Source organism: Rattus norvegicus, chromosome 18, assembly GCF_036323735.1.
Source record: "Rattus norvegicus strain BN/NHsdMcwi chromosome 18, GRCr8, whole genome shotgun sequence".
In the NCBI taxonomy this organism is placed as follows: Eukaryota; Metazoa; Chordata; class Mammalia; order Rodentia; family Muridae; genus Rattus; species Rattus norvegicus.
Window position 1 is genome coordinate 67,130,720 of NC_086036.1, and position 19,840 is coordinate 67,150,559.

At 39.4% G+C, this 19,840-nt stretch overlaps 1 protein-coding gene and 1 pseudogene across 9 annotated transcripts in view; both read right to left on the reverse strand.

The window, feature by feature from the left end:
• The window catches only part of Rpl37-ps3 (ribosomal protein L37, pseudogene 3), a 64,958-nt pseudogene extending 50,845 nt beyond the window's left edge, over positions 1–14,113 (reverse strand).
• Dcc (DCC netrin 1 receptor) overlaps positions 13,553–19,840 on the reverse strand; it is a 1,103,888-nt gene continuing 1,097,600 nt past the window's right edge. For 8 of the 9 annotated variants that reach the window (XM_008772087.4, XM_063277120.1, XM_063277119.1 and 5 more), the window contains one exon: positions 13,553–18,805. In XM_008772087.4, coding sequence (XP_008770309.2) covers positions 18,716–18,805 — 90 coding nt within the window. In that variant the 3' untranslated portion in view covers positions 13,553–18,715. The remainder of the gene's footprint in view (positions 18,806–19,840) is intronic. The other variant, NM_012841.2, reaches the window with a different exon arrangement.

Below are 19,840 nucleotides of genomic sequence, written 5' to 3' on the forward strand. Positions count from 1 at the left end.
TCTGGCATCAGAGATGTGTGCAGAGTGCTGTCTCTTCTGGTTTCCCAGGTGTGTCTGCCTCTCTGTAGGTTTAGCTCTCCCTCCCACGGGATTTGGGTGCGGAGAACTGTTTATCCGGTCTGTCCTTTCAGGTTCCGGCAGTGTCTCAGGCGCAGGGGTCCTGCTGCTCCTGGGCCATCGCCCACGGGAACCCAGAGGCCTTATACAGTTTCCTCTTGGTCCAGGGATGTTGGCAGGGGTGGGCAGTGTTGGTGGTCTCTTCCGCTCTGCAGCCTCAGGAGTGCCCAACTGACCAGGCGGTGAGGTCTCTCTCCCATGGGGTCTGGGAGCAGAGAGCTGCTGCGGGCCGGGATCCACGGGTTTGGGACTCCCGGTAAACACAGGAAGTGCCCGTTTCTAGAGGAATTTTGCCTCTGTGTGTCCTGAGTTCACCAGGCAGGTCTCCTGCAGCAGAAAAGTTGGTCTTACCTGTGGTCCCGAGGCTCAAGTTTGCTCATGGGGTGCTGCCTACGAGCTCTCTGTGGCGGCAGCAACCAGGAAGATCCAGAATGAAAATTTAAGTAGACTACTTTATGTTTGTGTGACACAGAATCTGACCAACATTTCTTAAATCTCTGTCCTCCAGCTCTCTTTTTATTCTGTTCTACCAATGTCTTCTATGTTATTTTTCTACTCCTGCTGACAGGAGCCTGATAAAGCTGTCTCCCGAGAGGCTCTGCCAGAGTATAACAAATACATAGGAGAATGCTTGCCCCCAACCATTGAACTGAGAATGGGGTCTCCATTGGAGAAGTTAGAAAAAGGATTGAAAGAGCTAAAGGGGTTTGCAACCCCATGAGAACAACAATGCCAACCAAGCAGATCGCCCAGGGATTAAATCACTTCCCAAAGAGTACACATGATACACCCATGGCTCCAGCTGCATATGTAAGAGAGGATGGCCTTGTTGGGCACCAAAGGGAGGAGAAGCCCTTGGTCCTGCCAAGGCTGGACCCCTCAATGTAGGGGAATATCAGGGCAGGGAGGTGGGAAGGGGTGGGTGATTGGGTGGGGAAAGGGGATAATATTTGTAATGTAAATTTAAAAACATCCAATTCCCAGCTCCGAAAAAAAAAAGAACTAAAAACATCCAATTAAAAATAAAAGAGTGTCATACATGGAAACTACTCAGTTCCAAAGCCTGTAAACAGGCAACATCTGTATCAGTGCAGCTTTCTTGTCTTCCCTCTTGTTACTTCTTATTCTTCAGAATCTTAGCAAAACAATATCCAAACTGATAGATGTTTGATAGGTATGTTTAGAAACTAATACTGTTATTGCATGACACAATGTGTGCTTTTACATTATTATAGATTTTGAATACTTTCATTTAAGCATAGATTTTATTACTAAGTGGAATCTAGACACATTCTGTCTTTATTTTTGTATTCTGTAAAAAAATGAATCTGTTTTAAAAAATCTGGTTTTGGTTCATGATCAATAGTCATTTCTGACTTTGTCCATGTATTTAGTCTCTCCTCACTGTGTCACAAATATAGTCTTTCTTCCATTGAGACTTTTCTTATATATTCTTTTTTATTGGATTTTTTAAATTTACATTTCAAATGTTATTTGTTTTCCTGGTTTCCCAGACATAAGCCCCAAAACATACCCTTCCCCTTGTTCTATAAAGGTGTTTCCCTCCTCATCCATCCATCCCCCCTTACACAGCCCCCCAACATTTCTCTATACTGGTGGTCGAGCCTTGGCAGGACCAAGGACTTCTCCATCCATTGGTGCCCAACAAGGCCATCCTCTGCTACATATGCAGTTGGAGCCCTGAGTCAGTCCATGTTTAGTCTTTGAGTAGTGGTTTAGTCCCTGGGAGCTCTGGTTGGTTGGCATTGTTGTTCTTATGGGGTTGCAAGCCCCTTCAGCTCTTTCAATCCTTTCTCTAATTCCTCCAATGGGGGTCTCATTCTCAGTTCAATGGTTTTCTGCTAGCATTCACCTCTGTATTTGACATGCTCTGGCTGTGTCTCTCAGAAGACATTTATATCCGGTTCCTCTCAGCCTGCACTTCTTAGCTTCATCCATCTTATTTAGTTTTGGTGGCTGTATATTCTAAGGCAGTGGTTTTCAACCATTCCAATGTTGTGACCCTTTAGTAAACTCCTCCTTCTGTGGTGCTCCTCATCCATAAAATTATCTTCATTGCTAATGGGAAGGCTATTTTGATTCCATGACAGGCTCTAAATTGGCAGGTAAGGAGACTAGGCCTAAATCTCTCTTTCAAAGAACTGGGCAATGCCAGGCAAGTCCAGGCCTCAGAGTCTACTAGGCCAAATGGCCTGAGGCAAGGACAATGGGTTAGCAGCAGTTTCCAGACCTCCCCAGCAAGGACCTACTCCCTACACCCTGGTAATGGAATGTCCATAGAGATGGACTCAACAGATTAACATAGAGGTTACCTGCCCTAAAATTCCCTAAAATGCTTACATCTGGCATCCAGGCTCACTATTCTGGGGTGTCTCTCTATTCCAGTAATGGGAGACCCCAGCGGGCTGGACTTCTGCAGAATAAAATGCTCTTTCTGTTAACATAGGATTTGAGTCCAGGGCTTCATTCTTTGGAGGATCATGGACTCTTACACTTCTTCAGAACTGTAATTTTGCTACTATTATGCATTGTAATATAAATATCAGAGTTTTATAAAGGTTTTAGGTAACCCTGTGAAAGGGTTACTCCATGTGAAAGGGGTTGTGACCCACAGGGTGTGAACCAGTGTTTCAGGTTCAAGAGTATTTTTATATTTCTGCTTGGATATTCTCAGGAATATCCTCTCTCCACTATATTACTATATCATAGAAAACTCTATTAAGACAGAGGTCATATAGGCATGAATCTCTGTTGCTTTTGCTGTGTGCTCATTGGGTCACAATAAAGCTCCATGGATCTATATATAACTTGAAATTAAAAGCAATTATAGTACTTGTGCTTTACAAAAAGAGGGGGCCAGGGTATGTTTTATAGAGGTCTGGAGTAGTCGGAGGGGTGTCTTGGGGTGGGAGGGATGAAGAGGCATCCCTTCCCCCTGAGGTACCAGCCATATAACAGATATGGTATAGAATAGAGTTTATTTAGGGCATGGGAAGGGGAGTTGAGAAGGGAGTAGAAACAGAGAAAGACAGAACGCGCGCGCGCGCGCGCGCGCGCGCGCGCGCGCGAGAGAGAGAGAGAGAGAGAGAGAGAGAGAGAGAGAGAGAGAGAGAAGATGCAGACAAAGAACACATGGAGAGAGAAGGGGGAAGAGAAAGAGGCAGGGGCAGAGAGAGCTAAGAGAAGGGGTAGTGGCCAAACAGCCCCTTTTGTAGATGCCAGGCCTACCTGACTGTTGCCAGTTAACTGTTGGGCGAAGCTTAGAAGGATTGTTAACAATATGCACCTCTTTATGACTGGTAACATTAATGATTTTAGAGCATTGGTTTTACAAGTTCCCCTTTTTTTCCTACAAACAATTTACTTCAAAAATAGTTCAAAATTTCGACTAGTTTTAAAATGCCCTTTAATATTTGTGTATATTTGCTCATGTAACTACTTTGATCTGAACCACATTTTTACAGTATTGAAGATTTTAGGTCTTTTCTTTTAATTAAAAAATCTTTTCAAATATCATGTTTCTTACAAGGTTCTTAGGAGTGCTGATTTGGAGGACGGCTGAGCTTTCTCCTGTCTACAGCATCTCATTTAAACAGTAGTTGTATATACATATAAGCTTATGTTGCATAAATGTGTGAGTTCTAGATATGTTCCCTTTATTCAATGGTTTTAACATTGAGCTGTAAAAATAAAACTGTTTAGATGAATTTTTAAAAAGTAAAAATATTTCATAAAATAGCATACATTTCATAAATACCTTTATAATCTACCTATATGTGGGAAAATTCTATGTATAAAGCTAGAGCCCCATCAGGCCTCAATTTTACTAAATTTCCACCTTTACTTTTTAAAGTGTTCGAAAAATTCAAAATGTCAATGGAAGGATGAACACGGAGATAACTAGAGGTAGAATTCATTGATGATTTTGCCAAGAACCAAAGTTATACTGTGGGCTTCGGATGCATTACTAATTTAAATTCCAGTCCACCACATCCTATGAAATAAGTGCTATCATTAACTTTTTTAAACATAATTTTTTTTGGGGAAGAAATAGGAATAACATGACAGATGAGTCACATTTACACAATTGAAATGCTAGCATTGTTAGGAGCACTTGGCGTCAAAGAATAATTTCATCTTAAATACAAAGAAAAGAAAAATAGCTTTGGGAACCCACCATAGAATCAAAGAATAGTGCAAGAATTAAATCCTTACGAGATATTGGAAGGATGAAAAATTATTCTACTTACAGGTACTTTGTCAAACTTACATAAAGAGTCAGAAGAGATATTAGCAAAGACAGGGAAATTAAAGGACTGTCATTACTATATAAAGAGGAATGTTAATTAAAACCTGAAAGGAATTGCAGAGAAATTACTTCTTTTATTTATTTCAAGAAATCTTTTGAACTGCTAATGAGAACATTTGGATTATCTCAGAAATAATTGCCTTAGTATTTATTGTATCAAATTTTGATTTCTAGAGTTAAGGAGAGTCAAAGAATTAGCTGCAAATGAAGTAAAAAAATAACAGAAAAGACAAAAATTGATAAACAAAAAAGAAGGTTAAATTTAGACTGAAGTATATAAATTAGACATAGGAAAATGTAGCATAAACGTTAGGACCTTTCAAAGGTGTCTAAAGATGAAGAATCGCAATGACTTTAACTTGCTGTTGTGGCACATACAGTACATATGCTAGTTTCTTTTTAAAATGTTAATGGAATTTTAAAAAGTACTAGAGGGAAAAGAAGAAACAGAAAGAGGAGGGAGAAGAATCTTGCAAAACAACAACAAAAGCTCCTTTTTTTCTGTATAAATGAGGAAATTTGTTTTGTTGTTTTACCAACTATGATGTTAAAGTGACAGATGGAGTATCTTTCTCTCTCCTTGTCCTTTCCCACCCAACCTCTTTTCTTTTTTTCCTCTCTCCTCTCTCTTTCTGTCCCACTCTGTTCCATTTCTGTCCCATAACCCTCTTCTCATGCCCCAAATAATCTTCATTAAAAAAAAAGAGATAGATGAAGTGAAGAAATGAGGGTAGATTAGGTATATATATATATATATATATATATATATATATATATATATATATGTGTGTGTGTGTGTGTGTGTGTGTGTGTGTGTGTGTGTGTGTATCTATATCTCTCTATATACACATACATATATGAATTCTCAAAGATTGAAAAGTACAATGGCTAGCCTTTGTGTAAAATGATCTTTGTTTAGAAATTTAAAACTTTCAATTCCACCAGAGAACTTTTACCATTGATAAACAACTTTAACAAAGTGACTGGATATATAATTAGCTCAAACAAAACAGTAGCCTTCCTCTATTCAAAGGATAAACAGGCTGAGAAAGAAAGTAGGGAAATGACTTCCTTCACAATAGCCACAAATAATATAAAATGCCTTGGTGTGACTCTAACCAAGCAAGTTAAATATATGTATGACAAGAACTTCAAGTCTCTGAAGAAAGAAAGTGAAGATCTCAGAAGATGGAAAGATCTCCCAAGTTCATGGATTGGCATGATTAATAGTGGAAAAATGGCCATCTTGCCAAAAGCAATCAACAGAATCAGTGCAATTCCAAACAAAATTCCTACTCAAGTCTTCATAGAATTATAAAGAGCAATTTGCAAATTCATTTGGAATAACAAAAATCACAGGATAGCAAAAACTATTCTCAACAATTAACAAACTTCTGGGGTATCACCATCCCTGACCTCAAGTTACATTACAAAGCAACAGTAATAAAAACTGTATGGTGTTGGTACAGAGACAGGAAGGTAGAACAATGGAATAGGATTGAAGACCCAGAAATGAACCCACACACCTACAGTCACTTGATCTTTGATGAAGGAGTTAAAACTGTCCAATGGAAAAAGACAGCATTTTCAACAAATGGTGCTGGTTCAACTGGCAGTCAGCCTGAGGAAGAATGCAAATTGACTCATTCTTCTCTCCTTGTTCAAAGCTGAAGTCCAAGTGGATCAAGGACGTCCATATAAAACAAGATACACTCAAACTATTAGAAGAAAAAAAAGTGGGGAAGAGCTTTGAACACATAGGCACAGGAGAAAATTTCCTGAACAGAACACTGATGGCTTATGCTCTAACATTAAGAATCTACAAATGGGACCTCATAAAACTGAAAAGCTTCTGCAGGGCTCCAACTGCATATGTAGCATAGAATAGCTTTGTTGGGGCACCAGTGGAAGAGGAAGTCCTTAGTCCTGCCAAGGTTGGATCCCCCAGTGCAGGGGAATATGGGGGGGGGCAGTAAGGGGAATGTAAGGGGGAATGCCTTTATGGGGGAGGGGGAGGGGAAGGGATGAGGGCTTATGGACAGGAAACCCGGAAGGGGAATAACATTTGAAATATAAGTAAAGAAATATATCTAATTAAAAATTAAAAAAAAACAGTCAATAGGACTAATGGTAACCAACAGATTGGAAAAAAGTCTATCAATTCTACATCTGATAAAGGGCTAATATCCAATATTTATAAAGAACTCATTAGACTCCAGAGAGTCAAATGACCCTGTTAAAAATGGAGCACAGAGATAAACAAAGATTTCTCAACTGAGGAATATCAAATGGCCGAGAAGCACCTAAAGAAATGTACAACAGCCTTAGTAATCAGAGAAATTCAAATCAAAACAACCCTGAGATTCCACCTCACACCAGTCAGAAAGGCTAAGATCAAAAATTAAGGTGACAGCAGATGCTGGCGAGGATGTGGAAAAATAGGAACACTCCTCCATTGTTGATGGGATTGCAAGCTGGTACAACTACTCTGTAAATTAGTCTGAAGGTTCCTCAGAAAATTGTACATAGTACTACCTGAGAACCCAGCTATACCATTCCTGGACATATACCTAAAAGATGGTCCAACATATAACAAGGCCACATGCTCCACAATGTTCATAGCAGCCTTATTTATAATAGCTGGAAGCTGGAAAAAATTCAGATGTCCTTCAACAGAGGAATGGAAACAGAAAATGTGGTACATTTATACAATGGAGTACTACTCTGCTATTAAAAACAATGACTTCACGACATTCATAGGCAAATGGATGTGACTAGAAAATCATCCTGAGTGAGGTATCCCAGTCTCAAAAGAACACACATGGTATGCACTCACTGATAAGTGGATATTAGCCCAAAAGTTTAGACTACCTAAGAAAAAATTCACAGATCATATGAAGTTCAAGAAGATGAAAGACCAAAATGTGGATGATTCATTTCTTCTTAGAAGGGAGAACAAAACACTCATGGGAGGAAATACAGGGACAAAGAGTGGAGTAGAAACTGAAGAAAATGTCATCTAGAGACTGGCCCACCTGGGAATCCATCCCATATGCAGCCACCAAACCCAGTCACTCTTGCTGATGCCAAGAAGTGCTTGCTGACAGGAGCCAGATATGGGTGACCCATGAGAGGCTCTGCCAGAGCTCTACTGATACAGATTAGGATGCTTGCATCTAACCACTGGACTGAGCAAGGGGACCCCCAATGAAGGAGTTAGAGAAAAGACTGAAGGAGCTTAAGGGGTTTGCAACAACATAGGAAGAACAACAATATCAACCAACGAGACCCCACCAGAGCTCACAGGGACGAAACCATCAATTAATGAGTACACATGGAGGGACCCATGACTCCAGCCACATATGTAGCAGAGGATGGCATTGTCCAGCATCAATAGGAGGAAACCCCCTTGGTCCTATGAAGGCTTATATCACCAGTGTAGGGGAGTGCCAGGACATTGAGGTGGGAGTGGGTGGGTGGGAGTAGGAGCATCCTCATAGAAGCAGGGGGAGGGGGGATGGGGTATGGGAGAGGGAGGAAAAGGGATGACATTTGAAATGTAATTACATTTAAAATGTAATAAAATTTTAAAAAAGGATGAGGATCTATAAAGTCCCAAAATTCCTTTCAACTAAAACAAACAAACAAACAAACAAACAACAACAACAACAACAGCAACAACAACAAACTTTTCACTCACTGGCCTTAAAATCCAGATGTTCAGCAGAGTTATCTGTACATTATGCCTTCTCTCTGTTTGTTTTAGACACCAAGATAAGGGACTGGGGTGCATAGTTTACATATCTAAACAGATCTACCTTCCAGGTTTTCCCAGCATCTCTCAGTCCCTACTTGGCATACCCTGTCATATCCTCAATTTCTATCCCAGAGGCTGGCTGACCTTCCCCCAGGGGCTCATCCCTATATAATCCAGACATTTTGTATGCTTCTTTTCCTCTCCCCTTCTCTCCCCCTCTTTCTCTGTACATGCTCTTTCTAGCTTTCTCTTCCCTCTCCCCATAGTGACATTCCTATTCCTTGGCACCAGTGAACTCCCGAGAGAGCAGCTTCCCAATAAACCTGCATTTAATATAATCTAATCTGGATTGAATTGGCTCATTTCACTAACTGAGAAAGAAAAATTATCATTCTCCACACCAGCGATTACTGTAGACATCTATGGTTGGGAGCAAATCATAAGCAGCGAACCAATGGTCTCTAGCCCATTTCTCATCTGTCAAAAGTTGTAAGTGAAGAAAGAAAAGGAAGAATGTGTTCTTTGTGCTTTAAGGTTCTTCTGTCCCTCACCTACCTGTGATCTGGGGAACAAGAAAGTAAGAAAAAAAATCCTTTTGAGAGTTCATACAGCAGTCACTATAGATTCATGAAGCTGCTGGGATCTGTATTTGATAACTTTTCATCTAACTGTGGCTCAAAGGAGTCATTCAACACAAATGTCAGAAATACAAAACAAACAAACAAAATGAAGGGTACTGTTGTGAATAATTAAAAAACTGAGGTCAACACACATTGCTATGAATAGCCCTCCCTTGCACTAGAGATATATAAATTGGTTAAAAATAACTTCAAAGGAAGGTAGGGAAAACAGGCTGAGTCAGGAGACCTGGCAGCCTTGTCAGATATAACTTTTATAATACGTGAAGTGTTTCTTGGCAAACTGCTTTGTATTTTTATATATATAAAGAAATATCTTTCTAAGGGAACAGATTGGAATAGAACAAAAAGAAAGTTGTGTTGTCTGCCTGACACGCCGGTTAATCCATCACTTGGAAAGATGAAGCAGGGAGATCTGGAGTTTCAGGTCAGGCTTGGCTATGTAGTGAGTTCTAGGCCCACTAGGACTACAATTGGGTCTGGCAATTTAAGCAGTTAGTGTTCAGTATTTTAAAGAGTTAGAGTCCACTTGAAAGAGTACAAAGAGGATTTGAGGAAAGCATCATGTGTATTAAGATAAACATGAGGAAGAAAAGTGACAGGATGCATATCTAGCAGAATTTTAAGAATAGTGAATAACTTAAAAACATGTCAAAATTAACATGTAAGTATGGAGAATTTTGTGTGTGTATATGCAAGAGGCAAGGACGGTCTTTTAGAGGTTCTTATTTTGTGTAGACCTCTTTGATTATTTTTCTCAGATTATATATATATATACATATATATATACACACACACATACATATGTATGTATGTATATATATGCGTATATGTGTGTATGTGTATATGTATATACTCCTATATTCATTTGAATATACACTATGGTTTCTATATAGTTAAATAACGAATATTCTGGAGGGTATTCCTAGCCGTTCTCTCAATCCTCCCTTCAAAATGTCTACAGTAGAGAAAGTAGCTTATTCTTTAAGTTTCTCTTCCCTGGACCAAGCACCAGAAAATTATTTAACCTTTTTGAAATAACCCATTTTCCATTGGAAATGATCATCCCTTATAGCCTCCTGTGACAGAACTTTCTTTTGTAAGAGATGATTGCACAAACTGGCTATAAAATGATTCCTGTATGTCTGTGACAGACAGAGAAACAGACAGACAGACAGATAGATGGTTTTTGTGATTTATGCTCCCCTTCTCTTTGCCATCACATACTGAGTGCCTTTAATAGGTGTAATATTGAATATAAGTAGTCTTAAGGTACCTATTAGTATATAGAATTTGGCAGCTAAATTCTTATTTGGAGATATTAAATTGTGGTAAGCTATATGCAACATAGGATTTACCATGCCAACCATTCTGCTATGTGTGGCTTATTAATATTAAATGTACGAACATTTTTCTTGTTTCACTTACATCATATCTATTTCCAAAATATTTTTAATCTACCAGAATGGAACATTTGCACCTATCGAGCAAACATTACTCTTTGTCCCTGACCTGCAGTGGCTGACAACCACTGTTTATTCTCTGCCTCTGAATTTTACTTTTAGGCGCATGTCATATCAGTAGAATCACATAGTCTTTATATTTGGGGGCTGGTTTACTTTACTAAGCACAAAATCTAAAGGTTCATTCACATTGACCCGTATGAAAATATTTATTATGTTTTAAAGCAAATAAATGATCTTCCAATCTGTGAATGTACTTCACGGTTCCCTTTTGGTATTCTATAGACATTTGAGCTTCTTTTACATTTTTGTTGTTATGAAAAATACTCCAGGAAAGATGTGGGAGGTTCAGGCTTCCAAGTGTCTGTTGAGTCCTTATTTTCAGTTCTTTAGAAAAATATGGAGAAACAGCTTTGCAAGACCAGACAGCAATGCACGTCTTATTTAAGAACTTCCACACAGTTCAACACAGCGATTATTCCCACTGACAGTCCTAGTAGAGGTGAACTGGGTTTACCAATTCCTTGCAGATTTCTAAATCCTTTTCTTAATGGAATAGTAATGGGCTGAAGAAAATGAGATGGACTAGAAGACCCTTGCAGCCAGTAATTACAGAACCTTCTTGCTGGACCAAAATATTGAATGAAAATTTAATTAGCATGTTACTTTATGTTAAAACTGATTTCACATTAATCATAAACTACTCTTCTCTGTAACAAAACAACCACAGTGAGTTAGGGATGAGTTCATTTTGCCTTATGGTTTCAAAGAGTTGGAATCTCATCATGGTCAGAATGCTTCCTACTTTTATGTTTTGGCTTGACACAAGTTAGAGTTACTTGAGAAAAGGAAGCCTCAATGGACAAAAAACTTTTCATTCTCAGAATGGCCTGTGGGAAAGCCTACAGTCTTTTTTTGTGATTGATAACCAGTTCACTGTGGACAGTGCCACCACTGGGCCATTGGTCCTGGATTCTATTCAAAGGCAGACTGAAAAAAAGCCATGGGAAGCAAGCCAGAAACCAGCACTCCTCCATGGCCTCTTTTTTTTTTTTGGTTCTTTTTTTTTGGAGCTGGGGACCGAACCCAGGGCCTTGCGCTTCCTAGGTAAGCGCTCTACCACTGAGCTAAATCCTCAGCCCCTCCATGGCCTCTTTTAAAAATTGTTTGAAGTGTTGAATTAAAAATCTGTTGTTCTGGACATTGGTGTGGAAGAATCAGACACAATTAACAAACAGAAAGTAGCATTTTCAAGATAAACATCTTCTGGATGTATTCTCAGACTCTGTACATGAAAGCCATGATCTAGAGGGTCCACAATTGGAAGCTCAACTTGATAAGGGTCAACCAGGTGGTACTGGTTTTAAAGGCATGAAGCAGTTATGGAGAGCATCTGAGACCTGGTACTGTACATCATGGCTAGAGTTCTTAAAGACAGGCCTGGAGATGTCATTATTGAGTTGCAGTCAAAACTCCAGGATTGAAGGGTTCATGGAGGGAACTCATCCTTAACTCACTGTTGGTTGTTTTGTTACAGAGAAGAGTAGTTTATGATTAATGTGTAATCAGTTTTAAAATAAAGTAACATGCTAATTAAATTTTCTGGCTTGGTGCCATGTTCTAGGGTCAGAGTCTCTAAGAGAGCCCAAGAGAGCCTGTTGGTGAAGTTGAAGCCCAGTTGCAAAGACCCTGGCATTTTGGAGATACCTGTACCATAGAACAAACAAGAAGGACAGCACCAGCTATGGACTGTAGATAGCCTGAACCTAGGAGACAAACTGCATGGGCTGTGAAAGACAGATCCAGAGAAATATGACTATCAAAGGTGGTATGTTGGCAGGAGAAGGAGGTGCGTAGGAAGCCCATAGAACTACCTGAAACTTGGGTGAAACAGTAAGTCCTCACAATATTTCCACAGTGATATACTTAATGGACTGGGATTTAGAAGGCACATGCTTGGAAATTTGGTGAGACATCTGGGAAGACATGTGTGGATACCTCAACCCAATTGGATAAGGGCATGAAGATACATGTATCCTGTATGGATGCTTACCAAAAGATGACTTAAGCTGAGGAGGGATTCAATAATAAATAGGATGAATTAACCATCCAGCAGCACTTCCTGCACCTGTATATAAGCTTTTATGGTATTTGCTTTTAAATGCTGCCCCTGCAGTGGGCCCCATCATAAGAGATATAAGAAACTATTTAAAATAAGACTACCATTTGGGGTAATAGTTGAGTAAAGGTTAATTTCCCAAGGCCTCCCTGGGAACTGACTTCCTACTTGGCAGAGAGACACATACATGTATACGAGTAACTGACATCCTGATCGGCAAGTAAAGGCATGAATATTAGCTAAGAAAAGTCCCTTGTCATAGTTGAATATCTAAACCAATGGGAGCAAAGACATGTTGCTATGGAAATCCCCTTATCCATAAATCCTGACTGGTGGAATAACTTGACACAGGTGTTTGTAGACTTCAGGCTTAAAAATCTTATAGGATCTTAACTCAGTGTCACACACAGTTCGGCTGCCGAATCTAGCCCGAGGCTCTGGTTAATCAGTCCTGAGGCTAATGCTCAATAAACCATCCCTGTCTGACTGACCTCAGTTTTTGTGTGGTTTGTGAATCCTGGAACCCAACATGAGTCTGTGAAAGAATAATTTGAGACTTCTTCTGTCTCTGTTTCTAGAGTGGTGGTTCTCAACCTTCCTGATGATGCAACCCTTTTATTACAGTTCCTCAAGTTGTGGTGACCGGCAACCACAAAATTATTTTCTTGCTACCTCATAACTGTAATTTTCTTACTGTTGTAAATCCTGAGGTGGAATATCTGGTATCCAGGATATCTGATAAGCGATCCTTTTGGAAGTCACAAGCACGGGTTAAGAACGGCTGATCTAGAGGAAAGCATTTGAGCTATTGAGCTGCCGTGTGGAAGTTGGGAGCTTAGATTTCTATTTCTGCCATGCAGAAGTGTAAACCAAGATCGGACAGCCTGGGACGGGGCTGCAGTAAAGCGGTGTAGACGTCAGTAGCCATGATTGAGTACAAACTGGGAGCGTGCAGGAAAGTGTATAAGATGTAATAAGCTATGACTAAGCCGTGACAACGTACTGCCACAGATGTTAATAAGAGATCGACCGTAGGTATCCTGAGTCGAGGTCTAGACCAGCCGGAGCCGATGTTAGCTGGGTGCTGGAGAAGAAGAGTCACTTATTAGGAATAAAGTGAATAAGGAATTTTTGTATCAAAACTTTATTTATTAAACAAAAAATGCACCATTGGAATAACATTTCTATAAAAAAATGAATAGGAGACTGTTCTACGGTGATTACAAAACCCCCTTTTCCTTGTGTAGTAGTATACAAGTTCGTGTGTAGAAACAGTCATCGTGTTTTAAACGGTAAGCAAGCTTCCTTTCTCATAGAACAACATTTACACTTAAATATTGCAATCACTACTCTAATTTGGTTAACAATGCTAGAGTCTGACAATCCCAAGAGACTTTTGTGGGCTCAAAACACCTTTCCGTTAAAAAAAAGTGTTTTGTAACAACAAAAAGTTTCTCTTTCCACTAAGGCTATTAAAGCTGTAGTATACCCATTTCTATCAAATAACCACATCACTATCACACTAACAGTTTGAGTTGCAAAGCCCTTTGAGAGAATGAATAGCACTGGTTTGCAAGATGCTACCCGAGTGACTTTAGGTTTGGCGTCATCTTCTTTGAAACCCTCCGTAGGGAGAAGGTAGAGATGGTGGAATTTTAGTGAAGGCTTTGCTTGGCCTGGATGTTTCATTGCGCTCTGCACTGAGATACAAAACACTGCAGCTTTAACAGACATGCCTAGATCCCAACCACTTCTCCCTGTGTATCATAAATTATCCAAAAAAGAAGCCACTTCTAAATAATAAATTAAATATTACTTATAAAAAGTACCCCCTCATACCCACCCCACCCGTTCCCCCCAAACAAGCTGACAATTCACAAAGTTCAGAATCGTCAGGTTTACCCTACAATAATAAAAAACACATTTTTCCCTCCTCTCCAACATTCCTTTCTTGCATCTGAAAATACACCTCGAACACACAGTGAGATCCCCTTGGCCCATGCCTCCATGTTTGCTATTTCTTGCACAGTTTTGCTGTTGCTCTCCGATCAAGCAAAAATAAAAATCGTAAGATGGTAAAGCACAAAGCTGAGAGCAAGAGAAAAACACCCTTCAGAGTGTTGCTGCGTTGCTGGAAGTCTTCCCAGTGAAGAATTATCCAATGGCAGAAGGGGTGAGTCAGATCAGAAGTTACTCGCATTTGCTCATATGGGCACTGCACTGTCTCCTCCCTAACCTCATTGACTAGAAATACAGCATTTCTTTGACAAATCAAATCCCTTTGGAAGCAATTATTGACTAACAAGGTAGACTGAGATATGGGGACATATTTGTTCAGTTCAATGGGGAATCACACAAAACACCTAGGTGTGATTTTTCTCAAGTATTCAAATGACTCTAGAAATACTAAAGCACAAAGCTTCAGTTTATGATGACAATGTTGCTTTGAATTTCAGTTTGGAAAAGGAAATTTGTATTTGAGTGTGTGGTGACTTCTGGGTGCCCTGAGCTCTTTATTCTTGAAATTATGGTAAGGAGGTATACCCAGGGATACCAGGCCATGATACTAAATTTTGACCGTGGAGATAAAACTGTGTTTGCATAATGAGGATCAGATAAGGAAGAGAGAATGTATAGACACTATATTATTGCTCTGCATCTTTTTAAAGTTCACATTACTTTTGGTTTCTTTAAATTCATCCAGGACTTGGGTGTTTCCCATTTTTCTTTGCCTCACTGACTGGAAATCGGCATTCCAAAACCTCCAAAACCCAGGCTAAGATTGTATGTAAAATGGTAGGAAGCCTCTTAAGAAGTAACATTTGTGGGACTCAGCACATCTACCGTGTCTGAGACACTGTGTTCCCTTTGTAGGTGACTTTAAGATGCTTCTTTAAACAAAGTCAGAAGAAGGCTCCAAAAGGAGAGTGAAGTTTCAACAATCATCTCTGAGAACAAACTCAGAGCATATCTTGGAAAGGCCTGTGCTTGAGAAGTTATTTCTTGGAAATGCCAGTGAACGGCAAGCTTTGGCTTAGACATGTTGTCTGCAGTCTCCTTTTGGAATGGCCACCTTTGCAGAGCATGAAGCGTGGGCCGCATTATTAGCAATCTTTATTTTGAAAAAACCCAAACCATTGTTACATCCAATCCCTAAAAGAAAGCCCTGACAAAAGTTTGCTTCTTATATCCTTGGTTTGAAACGTTTTATCTGGGTTGTTGAACTGAGTACATATTTAATAATAGCCAAATATGAAGCTATGTTATTTAAATATTCTAGAAGATTATGGGTCGACTATATGGAGGCGGCTGTAAGCACTAAGAAATACTTAACTTTTGTCTAGAGCATTATACAAATGTTTTGAATACACTCGGAGCCCTTTTTATTTTTGTCAGTTTAAACAAACGCAGAAATTTCTGGAGGAATGAAAATTACTTTCTTATCAAAATGAAATAGAAGAAAAATAACAAAGTCCTTAAAAGCAGGCTCTTGCTTTGCGTTTCGGAATAGCTTATAAAAACCTGAGTCCTCCTGCCAAGTTTGATGTTTTTTTTTTTTTTTTTTTTTTCCCATTCACAGAGAATGACTCCTGGTGGCAGAGATGCTGGCTGCCTGTTCAGCTTTACCCTGTGGGACTCAAAGAGATTTATATGTTTAAAGGGTCCTGTGTGGAATGAGCTAGATTGATAAGCTAGACTGAACCTCGCTGCCTCACACCAGTCACAGACCTGGGAATTCACATGTCATCTGGAACCCTGGGCAACTTTACTGTATACACGCGAATCACTGGAAAGGTTATGGGAACACGAGCTCTGCAGAAGCTGTTTTGAACTAATTTTATGTTTAAAAAATCACTGAATTAATGAAATCAGTCTCCTGAGTACACATAAATGCTTCCACTGGATAATCAAGTCATAACAATACGACTTATTAGGATCACCAACTGCTAAAATAAACTATTATATTTGTTTACTGAAATTTTCAAGGAGTGTGGAGGAAATGTAACTGACTGAAGTGGGTAGCATAGTTTCAGTGACTTTTAAAGATTCCATGTCCTGACATCACTGACAGATTGGAAAGGCTTTGAATTTTGTAAAAATTCTGGTTCTCCTGACTTTACACAAGAGTTTACACAGCAGCTTTCAGTATAGCTCATTCCTTGAAGTTTGAAATTTGAGGTTTTTAGCACACCCCAACCTGAAAATTGGGCTGTCTCTCATGGATATCAAATGCCTCTGAAAAGTGGTTCTTCTTCCCTTTTTAAAATAATAGACAGGGGAATGCGTTCTGGGCTGTTGAGAAAGTTCTGTTAGTTTAATACCATTTTCCGGTTTGAAGTAGTAGATTATTTTGAAAGTATTCATTGCTATGTTAAGAAATGCTTTACTTCAAGTCAGTCCACAGTTGTCTACCTCAGTGCCCAAATATTGAACAAAAGCATTCTGTTCCATTGAATAACACCACATAGTTCTTTGAAAGTACTTCCAGAAAAAAAAAAAAAGAACAACTCAGTAAATCGAACAAGCACTCTTGTTGAAGGAAACATTTTGCAAATGGACCAGACTTTCTAATGAACCATTTGAACAAGCCCTCTCTTTGACATCAGATTTCCTTCCTGACATAAAACTGTAAAAAAATAATCTGAATTATTATTTCTGTTACAGTGCCATTTTGCTCAAAATATTTCATTCAGGGATTCATATATAATTACCCACCTAATAAAAGGAGCTATTAGGTTGTAAAGATCCTATCTTTGCCATGCTCTTTAAAAATTATGACCTACTCAAGCTTGAAATCAAAGGCAGAGCTGAAAGGAATAATTCAGCTGAAACTCTCATCGCGTTTTCAAGTCACCTAACTGATAAATATGCAAACTCATTCCCTCTTGGCGACTCAGCTGCATAAATAGGGATTAACTCCAAATACAGCTGAAAATTCATGGACTAAAAGGGAATGCAACAGAATGTTCCTATATTCAGCTAGTTTCAAGCTGTAGATACATGGCAATTGAAGTTTAAAATTCTAGTCCACAGTTTAAGATGCTGCTTTGAAAAATACCTACAGGAGTTATGATGTGTAGATGTGAAGTGGCGCCCACCCCTCTCTCCTCCCTGACTCTGGCTTAGGCATGGGATGGAAGATTGCCTTGCCAACAGGGTCTGTGGTCAACATTTGTCAACGTGGCCTGGCACAGCTCAATGAAGATTCTATCGGTGGAAGTGACATCAACTCATGAAAAGGTGCTCTGGGATATGGTTTTTCATGTTCCTTTTCTTTCTTTTGAGCTTGCTCTCAGGAAGTCTACTCTCTCCGTAGAGGGATATTGGGGACACAGGATATATGATGCATGGAGTTGGCCATTTTACCTAAGGCTACTTGCCCAGGAGAAGTAGGGGAATGATTGGGGATGGAGGATGGCGGAGTTCTTCTGGCCAAACTCCTGAAGAAGAAGCCTCAGTGAAACCCAGACAGGCCATCACAGTGTGGAATGGCATAGAAGCCACTGAAAAATCGAAAAATGTCCTATGACAAGCTCAAGTACACAATCACCACGTGTCTGAGAAGACTGCATATTGTATTCTCCTTCTAGAAAGGTGTTGTTGCTGGCAAGATGCCGCCAGTTGAGGCTTTTTAAGTTTCTACACGCTAGACATATGCGTTAATCAGAGATGGATTTACAAATACTTGCTAAACTTGGTAAAATGTTTATACCCATTCACTAGCATCTGCCACTTGTGTGAGACGGAACGATTGAGCTATAAACCATCACTGCCTATTGCTTATTCACTCATTTCCGTTTTATGCTGTCAGGAAAACATCCAATCCTTTGGTGCTATGGAGTGTGAGAGTTACCATGGATGCTCTGTAGTTGAAAAAGAAATGGTGACTTTGTGTTGATTTGCTATGGCACGGTACAGGCTGAATAATGCACTTGTGAGACTAGACCTACACAGAAAATGAAAGGTCCCGCTGAAGGAAAATGTAGGCGTTAGTCATGACACCACGGTCCTTGCAGTGACAAAGAACCAGAACTCTGCAGGCAGCTTCAGCCTTGACTTTGTAGTTAAGATGCATCTTCGGGACCTCATGACCATCTTTGTTTTGATTCCTGATGTCCATCTAGGATGGGTTACAGATTTCTTCTGAAGTGCTTCAGATGTTTCTTAACTGGATGGTCCAGATGGTGGACCTGTACACTGGTTTAGAGTTTTTGGACACAGGTGTGCTGTTTATGGATAATTGGTATGCTGTAAAGTTCCCAGAAGATCTCAACGGTTTGGCAATGCATGTCAAAAGGCGGAGCCTGTGATGGCATTGAGTTGCTTCATTAGCCCTTCCAAACTCGCCATTTGTTCACTCAAGTCATCCTGTTCATATACCTGGAGAGGGAATGGGACGGGAGTTAGGATGAGATCTTGGTAGGCTCCAAAAACCCACTTAGTATCTTCCTGTAAGTCGGGCCACTTACTATTCTTGAGTTTGATGTAGGGACAGATAGATAGAGCAGATCTCAGAATATTGTAACAGAATGAACTTGTGATAAAAAAGGAGCTACCAATCAACTATTGAATACTGCTTCCCTGGACTCTATACTTTTAATAGGGAAAAAAGCTTCACTGTTAAAAATATACTATTTTAAGTTTTATTCTTCCAATGGCTAGTTTTGTAGTAATGAACAAGTTAGGAGATTTCTCTGATGTATAGTTTGACTTGTCTGCGAATTGATAATGGTGCCTATTTTATAGTTTATTCTGAGCATTCTGTGACAAGCTACCTGTATGTCACAATGTCTGACCAGTGATTACTATTAATACAATAGTCCTTTTCATTTTGATAGGCAATCTATAAATAGGTATCTAAAGAGTATCTAAAGATCAACATCATCCGCATTTTTTAAATAATGACATAGAATTTAAGTTTTGCATGGCAACTTGATGTTTCGACTGATAAGAAAATGTATAGATTATAACTTTAGCTTGTGGGTGGAAACAAAGTTTATGTCCAAAGCCAGAGGGCTTGGTGTAGATGTGCATGATCTCTTGCAGTGTGATATTAACTCCGTATAAACCAAGAGGCTTACCTGCATAATGCTTCCTGAATGGATCACCTTTTGCTCACTGGGAGTTCCTTGCATGATGTTATTTGTAAATTCCAGGATTTCTACTTATCTAATACATTCAGTTACTGGTCTGAGAACTTTTGATTTAATAAAAAATGATTTGAGTATTTATATACTTGCTGCTTTTAGTTATTCTCTTATTGGTCAAATGGGAATTTGTCCGACAGTGCTGCCTGCTGGTAAACAGCCAATAAGTAATAATTCCTTCCCTTTCCCCTTTCTTAAGTATAGTTTGTTCTAATAAATGTAGGCGAGAATGAAATTCTGGATTATTCTCAACCATCCCTTTTAATTA